Below are 10,000 nucleotides of genomic sequence, written 5' to 3'. Positions count from 1 at the left end.
GCTGCTTCCTCTGCAGGCTGAGAATACTGAATAATGAGATATAATAACGTCATGTTGTTGTTGTTGTTGTTGTTGTTGTTGTTGTTGTGTTTGCAGTTGAGAGGCGGAGGAGGTTCAACATCAACGACCGGATCAAGGAGCTGGGAGCGCTCATCCCCAAGTCCCCCGACCCGTCAGTACCTCTCCACCTCTTTTATTTAACATCCGTCAGCTGGAGCAGTGGTTTGTTGAGTGTGTGTGTACTCAGTCTGTACTGTGTGTGTGTGTGTGTGTGTGTGTGTGTGTGTGTGTGTGTGTGTGAGCAGGGAGTCGCGCTGGAACAAAGGAACCATCCTGAAGGCCTCGGTGGATTACATCCGAAAACTGCAGAAAGAACAACAGAGATCCAGAGAGATGGAGAACCGGCAGAGAAAACTGGAACACACCAACAGATCGCTGCTGCTGCGGATACAGGTGTGTGTGTGTGTGTGTGTGTGTGTGTGTGTGTGGTGTGTGTGTGTGTGTGTGGTGTGTGTGTGTGTGTGTGTGTGTGTGAAACACAGAAAGTCCTTTCTGTGTTTCTCCTCAGCTCTTCTTCTTCTTGTTGGTCTTCTCTCCTCCATCAGGATCATTCCACTCTCCAAGTAAGTGTTTGTTTGCTGTTTGTTGTTTTGCTAATTGTTTGTTTGTTGTTTGTTTGTTGTTTGTTTGTTTGTTGTAGGAGCTGGAGCTGCAGGCGCGCCTCCATGGCCTCTCCTCCTCCTCCACTCCTCCCTCCTCCTCCACCTCCTCCTCTCTGGATCCGGGGTTGGGAGGAGACGTCGTCGTCAACCCGCAGGCCCTCCTCTCCCCCCCGTTCTCCTCCTCCTCGGTCGCCATGGTGACCACGCCGCTGGACCTGGACGCCCTGAGCTTCGCGGAGCTGGACGACCCCCGGGGAGCCGCCACCGTTTTCTCCCCGGACCTGATGGGCGACATGGGGCTGGCGGCGCTGGACGGGCTGGGCGACATCCTGATGGACGGCGGCGGCGGCGACCCGCTGCTCTCCTCCGGAGCGTCCAAGACCAGCAGCAGAAGAAGTAGCTTCAGCATGGAGGAAGACCACTGAGGACCGGACGATGATGTCATTACATGGGGGCGTGTTATTGGTCAGCGCTGGGAGCGGAACGCTGTTTTGTTTTTTAGTTTTTTAAGAACTGTTTTTAATCAGTCGCCATGGAAAACAAACACAACACAACGAACAACGCACAAACTTCTCGCCGCGGGCAACAACCGTGTCTCAGAGTGTAACTATGGTAACCGCTGCATTGTAGAACCCTGGTTCCATGTTACTATGGTAACCGCTGTGTTCTAGAATACCTGTTCCATGTAACTATGGTAACCGCCGTGTTCTAGAGACGCTGGTTCCATGTTACTATGGTAACCGCCGTGTTCTAGAGACGCTGGTTCCATGTTACTATGGTAACCGCCGTGTTCTAGAGACGCTGGTTCCATGTTACTATGGTAACCGCTGTGTTCCAGAGCGGTTGGTTCCGTATCAGTTCAGTTTGTAAACCTGCAGCAGCTCAGTCTGGATCACTCCAAACCCAGAATAACAGACTGAGCAAAACAGAAGCTGATTGGCTGTAAAGAGCAAACCCACAGCTTATTGGTTGTTAGAAGTGAGGCTGGTCCAGGGTCTGTGAACCAGCTTCATACAGCAACACCAGAACTGTAGAGTTTCCATGACAACGCTGCAGAAGCTCCATGTCGACCCTCTGACAAACCGAGCAGAAGAGCAGCTCATTGGCTGTTTGTTGGCAGCGCCCGACACCTTATTGGCCGTCAGGGAGCAAACCTGCACCTCATTGGTCCTCAGAACACCTCATCACTTCCTCTCTGTGTCCCAAAGCTTCCTGCAGTCCGGTCAGCTGAGATGCTGCACTTATACTCAGATCAGACTGAACACCGGTCCGGTCCGGTCTGGGTCCGGTCTGGGTCCGGTCTGGGTCCGGTCTGGTCTGGGTCCGGTCTGGGTTCGATCCGGTCTGGTCTGGGTCCGGTCCGGTCTGGGTCCGGTCTGGGTTCGATCCGGTCTGGTCTGGGTCCGGTCCGGTCTGGGTCCAGTCTGGGTTCGATCCGGTCTGGTCTGGGTCCGGTCCGGTCTGGGCCGTGGCTAGCATCTGGACCAGTACTCCTGTGTTCTGGAGTCCAACTGATTATTAATTTACCTGAGGCCGGTGATGCTGTGATCCAGTTTGAGTCAAAGAATCAAAACAAACTTTTTATAGTCAAACATCAAAAAAACAGACGAGATGAAATTTGAATGGAAACTGCTGGACCCGCCAGATCCTGCTGGACCCTCCAGATCCTGCTGGACCCGCCAGACCCTGCTGGACCCTCCAGACCCTGCTGGACCCTCCAGACCCTGCTGGACCCGCCAGACCCTGCTGGACCCGCCAGACCCTGCTGGACCTGCAGCCTGGTCATTATTCCACCGTACTGACGGTTCTTCCTCCTTCTCGGCCAATCACAGCAGCCCTAGGTGGCCATGTGATGCAGCCCTCCACTGTTCCAGTATGCAAATAGATGGCAGCAGATCGTCTGAGTTCATACAGACAAAACCAGGAGACTGCTGTCGTCTTCATCAGGTCATGTGACGTGTTTCCACAGCAGGTCTCTGTCCTGTAGAAACCTGCCGTCTCCAAACACAATATTCTCACATCTGATATGTAACAACACATCAGAGGTTCGTCTGGTCCAGGATCAGCAGTTTGAACACATGGGAGACGACTTCAGGGTGAACTTGGACATAAGAGGTTTCTACAGGACCGGAACCTGTTAAAGGACTAAAGCTGTTTATTAAACTGTTAAAAGGGACAGTTCATGTTGTTCAGCTGAGTTTGTCTTGTTTTGATTGACAGAACACATCTTTATTTAAATCTGCTCTGATCCAGATTTTGCTGTAAAGCTGCAGCGTCTTCTGAGTGTAAACAGGAAGTGATGTCGTCTCAGCGTAAACAGGAAGTGATGCGGCAGCAGAGCGTCGGTCTCCTGCGCAGCAGCAGAGAACGCTGACTCAGCAGCGTTAGACCTCCTCTCTGCTTCCTTTAGTTTCCTTCGGTAGAGAGCGGCGCAGACTTCACTGACGTCACCACTAAGGGTTTCTGGGTAATGAAGTCCTCACAGGTCAGACAGTTTCCTCCTGCTGACTCTCTGCAGCTCCATGTTCCCACAGAGCGTTAAAACACAGACTCACTTACTGCTGTTTTCACTTTATTCCTGTAAATATGAATTGTACATAAATCTATAGGACGCCGTGTGCTGGAGAGATTTTAATAGTTTCAGACCTTAAAGACAAATATTCCTCCATGCATTCCTCCTGTTAAATATCTGAAAAACTACATTTCCCTCTGAACTTTAACTTCAGAGGGAAACGCAACGTCGCCCGTCTACATTGCCTGAAAAAGTTGCTCATGCGTCCCGCCTTAAGACCTGAATAATCGAACGTCTAACGATCCGACTTCAGCAGCGATGACCTCAGTTCAAACAGGAGAATCTATTTTTCTGAAGGCGTCACGTTTCCTTTTTACACTTTGGGTTCAGAGTTTCAGTCTGTTGTCCACTTGAAGAATCTATTTTGTTGTGAAATTGTTTTTTTTTTGTTCTTTGTTTCTTATTTTTTCACTTTCTCAGAAGCGTCTGTTATTCTGGTCTGAGTCTTCGGTCTGACGGCCGCCGGTCAGAGCCGACAGACAGTTTGGTCTGGAGGAACCAGTGTGACTCACTGTGGAGAACAACATGAACTTCTGCAATTTCAAAATCTCAGAGTCTGCAGTTAATTTCTTCAGAGAGTTTGGTCCAAACTGGATTTGTGAACAAGGAGTTTTACAATCAAAACCTTTCATCAGACTCAATCTCAGTCAATCCTTTAACAGATTTAACAATCACCTTTCTTTAAACAATTTTAAAGTTCTAAAAAAAGCAAAGCAGTCCAGGACCAGAGACTAGGTTCCTGGTGGTTCTGTGGGACTGAAGCTCTGCTCAGGCGGCCCGGCGCTCTGCAGCTCCGCCTGGTGGAAACTGAAGCTGCTGCAGGTTCAGTCTTCTCAGTTAAACCTCCTGAGCCTTCAGACCCACAGGAGAACCTCGGAGAACCTTGGAGAACCTGGACTGGACTTTATGCCACAGGATCATATTTGTGGTCGTAACGTTTCCCTCCTGTCTGTCCGGTTCCTCTGTCTTTCCTCTCTGGAACACAAATCAGGTTTTCTCTTTTCCCTCTGTCTTTCACAAAAAGGGAAATATGGGAAATGAGATTTAAGGATTGAAGCTGTCGTCCAATAGAAAGCCTCGTCTGTCTCTGATGTTGGAGCGGAAACTGCTGAGTCGTTAATAAACTGAACGTGAGGAACCGTCTGCTGCTGCAGAGCGAAGACGTTACTGTGGAGCGTCATCCTCCATGACATCACCATGGTGACGAGAACAACCGAATCACCAGTTACTATAGCAACAGCCACAGAGCAGGACGGTGGAGCCAACATGGCTGCCATCAAAACAACAACAAACCTACATTGACCAAACTGTGTTCGGCTCTGCAGTGAATCTGTCGTCAAGATCAAACAAAAGGGATTTTTGTACGTCAGTTATTGCTATTATTGTTATTATGAATTTGTTTCCATGGTAACAGATTATTGTTTATGTAGTGCATATAGTCTGTCTATGATGTTAACATGTTTACTTTAATATCATGTATCATGTCCTTAGACCTTTATGGATTTGTTTTTTTAGAGAATCTTTATGTTTCAAACAAATTTTATATATAAATAAAAACAAAAAACAACAACAATATTTGTCTTTTATGCGTCTTGTTTCCCTCACAACAGAAGAAGGTTAGACCCTCCTCCTGCCAGTGTGTTTCCATGGTAACAGTTAGACCCTCCTCCTGCCAGTGTGTTTCCATGGTAACAGTTAGACCCTCCTCCTGCCAGTGTGTTTCCATGGTAACAGTTAGACCCTCCTACTGCCAGTTTGTTTCCATGGTAACAGATAGACCCTTAGCAGCAGATAAGCTGTCCTGAGTCACAGTGACTCAGTGATTATAGTTGGTTCTGCTGAAGTTTGTGCTGTGTGTGTGTGTCTGTGTGTGTGTGTGTGTGTGTGTATCTCTGTGTGTGTGTGTGTGTGTGTGTGTCTGTGTGTGTGTGTGTGTGTGTGTGTATCTCTGTGTGTGTGTGTGTGTGTGTCTCTCTCTGTGTGTGTGTGTCTCTCTCTGTGTGTGTGTCCCTCTCTCTGTGGGTGTGTGTGTGTGTGTGTCTGTGTGTGTGTGTGTGTCTGTGTGTGTGTGTGTGTGTGTGTGTGTGTGAATGGATGTTGTGAATGTGACTTTATATTGACTAATGCTAACAAGAAGTGTCACTCAGATCCTGGGTGTGTTTGGATGGGAGCTGTTGTGTTCCAGCAGAGGGCAGCAGAGCTTTCCTCTGATGATGAGGAATAATGTCTTTATTTTCTATTTAAACCCCCCCCCCCCCCCCCCCCCCCAGCAGGTTTTGCTTCAGTTTCTCTGCTCAAACGAACTTCAGCAGGTCGACTAACCGTCCAGAGCCACATACACACACAGTGAGACCAGGTGACGCTTCCCCAGTTCCAGTCTCTGTCCCTGTAAAACATCCAGTGACGTTCACCGACTTCTGGTTTTTAACCCAGAATAACACAATATTGATTTAGTGTCTAAAACCTCGGCAGTTCAACTCCTACCCTCTGTGTGGAGGTGAAGTCTGGTGTTCTGTCTTCTGCAGATATCAGTTCACGTCTCTGAAAACCGGTTCCAGCAGCTCTGACCCTTCAGTGTTACAGTTTTTCTTGATTGCCAAGACACATTTCTTGAAATTATGCTCCATTTCCCAAAACTCTAAACACAAATGCATAACTGCACACTCATCTTCACAAACTTCAAACTTCCATGTCAAAACCAAACTCTCCACTCAAAACCATGTGATCTCACATCTAAACCAAACTTTGCCTTCAGACATCACACAACAGCCATCAAACACACACACACACACTACAAAACAGCCTTTACACACTGGAGAGATCAATTCAAAACACTACTGTAAAAACCTGTTACTGCAATGAATAATGGAGCTTATGTTTTCCCCCAGAACAACCTCTTTACATGATGAACACAATATAAACACACAACACATGTATACATTTTCAAAATGTTTAATTCCTCAGTGTACTGTAGTAAAATAAACTGAAATTGAGTGAAAAAGTAAATGTACTGTAAAAATATGCAACTGATAAAGAACGTAGAATACAGTAAAATAATTTCCATGTATTTACCAATATAAACCAATGAAAAAAAAGACAGTGGGTACATAAAGAAAGAAATGACATTTATTCTGCCTCAGCATCCCGTCTCTGGTCTGGGTCAGGCCAGAGAGTCTCATCAGCATCACATCACACAACAAGTGAACTGACCCACGGCCCTTTGATCTGTCTATCCTGAGCTTCTGATTGGTGTGTGAACAATTTAGACTCTTAGTGTTTCCACCTGGGGAGTTGTGTGTTAATTGGGTTCGAGCTGTGAGGACTTGAGTTAATGATATTGAATGCCGGTGCTTTCTAAATGAGCACACGGTGCAGCCGGTGATATATGAAGGGATTTGTGTGTAGAGTTTTTCACAAAAAGTTCAACAAATCTGAATCGTGTGTGGAAACAGGGGAATAGTGTTTATAGTTTTGGGAAATGGGTCTGTCTTCTGGTAGATGGCGTCATGGTTTGGGATGTTGAGTTAATAGGCCCAGTTATAGTGTGTAAGAGATCGAGAAAAACTGTAACAGCTTCAGCATGGCAGCCTCCTGCAGCCGGACAATCCCACAATGCCGAGCGGATCCTGGTGTCCTGGTGGAGAACGTTCTTCCCAAGTCGTCCGAGTTTCCCCTTTAGAGTCTTTAGAGACACAGTGACAGAATGACGAGTCTATCACCATGGTGACAGGTGGTTACTATGGAAACAGGCATGGAGCAGGACTGTGGAGCCAACATGGCCGCCGGTGTCTGTTGTTGGAAATCTGTGAATTCTGTGAAAAGTTTCTTCTTTAAAGCTTCAACCAGCATTGTTTTTCATTTTCATGCACGTGTGTGTGTGTGTGTGTGTGTGTGTGTGTGTGTGTGTGTGAGTGAGTGTGTGTGTGTTGTTCTGAATCAGTCTATCTGGGTCAGTCTGTTTCCTGTCCCTCCACAGCCAGCAGGGGGAGTTATGACGTGTGTGTGTGTGTGTGTGTGTGTGTGTGTGTGTGTGTGTGTGTGTGTGAATCCTCTCTCCCGCTCTCTTTGATGTGGTGCGTCCCGGGGGTCGGGGGTCATGGTGGGTTGCCGGGGGCGACAGCGGCGTTGTCATTTCAGTGACTTCCTGTTTCCTGTTTGGAGGCCCGGCTCGTCTCTACAGTAAACAGCCACTTCCTGTCCCAGCTGGACCCACTTCTTGTCCCGCCCCACCCGTCCACAGCTGTCAATCACACGGAAACACAGAAATATAATAGAACCTGTTTTCACACTGAGAGACTGGAGGAATCACATATTCTCTTCATGCTGATATTGATGAACTGTCAATTGATATTTTTATATTTTTTCATGTATTTCATACTTCAGGTATATTTTCATGTCGAACATTTTCCATTCATTGTTCGACCGTGACTTCTGTTGTTTTGCTCATTCTGCAAAACGCTGAATTGCATAGTTTCATACTTTTAATTCTATTTTATTATATTATTATATTTCTACTTATGTTCTCTACTTATGTTCTAATGTTGTAATTGTCACTTGTGTGAAGTTTAATATTCTGTCCCTTGTTTTTTTGTCATTATCCTTTGCTGTTTCCTATTTGCTGCTGAAGCGGCCCAGTTTCCCCACAGGATCATTAAACTTTTTAATTTAATTTAATGTAATCTTGTGATAAAAATAGGGAACATTCAAAACAAAACTGACTAGTATCCAGAAAAGATTTAAAGTAAATCTGTCAAAATGGGATTCAAGAAAGATTTAAAGACAGTAAAGTGTTTCAGGACGCTGCACAGAGAAGAGACTAGACTAGACTAGACTAGACTAGACTAGACTAGACTAGACTAGATTATATTAGATTTGGTCAGATGAAACCTTATTGATCCCTGTGGAGAAACTGTATCACTGCAGCAGTAGAGAATGAGATATAAATAAGAAATAGACAATCAGAGAAGTGACGATAACACAGAGGATCATATTGAACGTATTGAGAAGAAAACAGATAAAAAAACATCTGGACTGTCTTCACTGACAGACTGACAGCTGGAGCAGAAAGATGTGCAGACATTCAGATGCAGAACAGACTGATACACTGTGTGACGATGCAGTGGAACCAGTGGAAAAATCTACCAGTAAAGACCAGACTGGTTTCTACTGGGAAAACAACTGATGTCAGGTGGTTTGGTTTTACAGGAAGATAAAACCGAGCGTCGTCGGCGTATCGTGAGACTTTCTGTTAGAAGATCAAATCAGACGCAGGATAGGAAACGTTTCTTAAAAGAACAGAGAAGTCGAGTCCAGACAGACGCAGTTTATTTACTGATGAGTTTCTTTGGCTGCAGGAAACTTTCATTTCATTGATCTAGATTTCTCTTCCTCTCATCTCTTCTTCTCTTCCGAACGACAGCAGCATGAAGCCACAGCAGAGACGCAGTAGAAAACACCAGCGGTCTATCACTTTATTTTCACAGTCTGGGTTCATCAATAGAAAACTTGAACTCCTCTATGGATCAGATGAGTCCAGATGTCTTTTGGCTGCAGAGTGTGTGAGGCGGCCGCAGGTTCGATCCCCGCAGCAGGAAACGCATCATCAGCAGCTGACGACTGAAAGGTAAAATATAAATATCTGATTCTCCACCTCAGCATCAGTGATGTTTGACAGAAGCTTCACACTGTAGTCACAGATTATTATAAACTCTGTTACTACATATTTAACATCTCAAAAATCTTCCAATATTTTCCAGATTTCTGTGCAATTTCCAAACTTTCCAAGACCTGGAAATTATTAAATTAATTTTCCAGAGCTGAGTATGGATTATGGAAAATGATTTAACTTTCTTTCAGTGTCTTAAATTTCCTTCATCCTGGTTTGGTTCTGGTTTGGCCCTCAGAGCTCTAACAGAACCAGAGGACGGACACACACACACACACACACACACACACACACACTCCCCTATCAGAATCTAACCAGCCACCCAACATAAACACATGCAGCTCCAGGTTCAGAACATCACAGCAGAGGCTCAGAGTCTGGGGAGCAATGAAACCTTATCACACACACACACACCCAAACACTGTGTGTGTGTGTGTGTGTGTGTGTGTGGGCGGTGAGTTCAGGGAGGATCAGTCAGTAACTGGAAATATAACTGGAGCTGTTTGTTCGTTTGAATCCAGTCCAGAGCGACTGATCTTCCCCCTCAGTCTAAATTTGAACAGAATTGAACAGACGGTTAATTTCTGTCTGTTTCTGACTGGTTAACTGAGCTGACTCTTCTCAAGCTACAACTCAGAGTGTTTTGGAGTAGAGACTAGGGCTAAAGACAAGACAGTTTACTGTGTCACAGGAACCAAATCCACCTTATCACACTATTCACTTTTACTGAGAACGTTACTGAATGGATCTACAGCCACACCACAACAAGCTGACTCAGCTGCTCTCTGCTTCTAGATTTTGATTGATCTGTCATTTATTTTTCTGTTCTCTCTCTTTCTGCAGCTTGAACTAAATGTTCATCTGCTCCTTATTTCAAAGACTTCTGTGTTTTGGATCACTGGCTGATCAATGGAGACACAAACCAAACCAAACCAAACCAAACCAAACCAAACCAAACCAAACCAAACCACGTCTGTCCCAGCCAGGCTGCACAGCGCTAACAGAGATAATGTTTATCCATCCAGGTTTTAGAAATCTCCAGTTCTTATTTTCGGCCATGTGATGACATCATCGAAACGTCCGGCCCTGATTGGCTGCTGC

At 45.8% G+C, this 10,000-nt stretch overlaps 2 protein-coding genes across 2 annotated transcripts in view; one reads left to right on the top strand and one right to left on the bottom strand.

Moving 5' to 3' along the window:
- The window catches only part of tfe3a (transcription factor binding to IGHM enhancer 3a), a 17,003-nt gene extending 12,066 nt beyond the window's left edge, over positions 1-4,937 (top strand). Inside the window, exons 8-10 of the mRNA XM_078288418.1 lie at positions 97-172; positions 306-453; positions 701-4,937. Of these exons, the coding sequence (XP_078144544.1) occupies positions 97-172; positions 306-453; positions 701-1,087 (611 nt within the window). The 3' untranslated portion in view covers positions 1,088-4,937. The remainder of the gene's footprint in view (positions 1-96; positions 173-305; positions 454-700) is intronic.
- Positions 4,938-6,170: 1,233 nt separating this feature from the next.
- Positions 6,171-10,000, bottom strand: part of LOC139915930 (uncharacterized) — a 10,092-nt gene continuing 6,262 nt past the window's right edge. Inside the window, exon 5 of the mRNA XM_078288419.1 lies at positions 6,171-10,000. This exon is cut by the window's right edge and continues 277 nt beyond it. The gene's annotated coding sequence lies outside the window, so the exon portion shown is untranslated.

The sequence above is a fragment of the Centroberyx gerrardi genome, chromosome 14 (genome assembly GCF_048128805.1).
Source record: "Centroberyx gerrardi isolate f3 chromosome 14, fCenGer3.hap1.cur.20231027, whole genome shotgun sequence".
In the NCBI taxonomy this organism is placed as follows: Eukaryota; Metazoa; Chordata; class Actinopteri; order Beryciformes; family Berycidae; genus Centroberyx; species Centroberyx gerrardi.
Note: the sequence above shows the minus strand (reverse complement) of the source record. Positions and strands in the feature narration are given on the sequence as shown.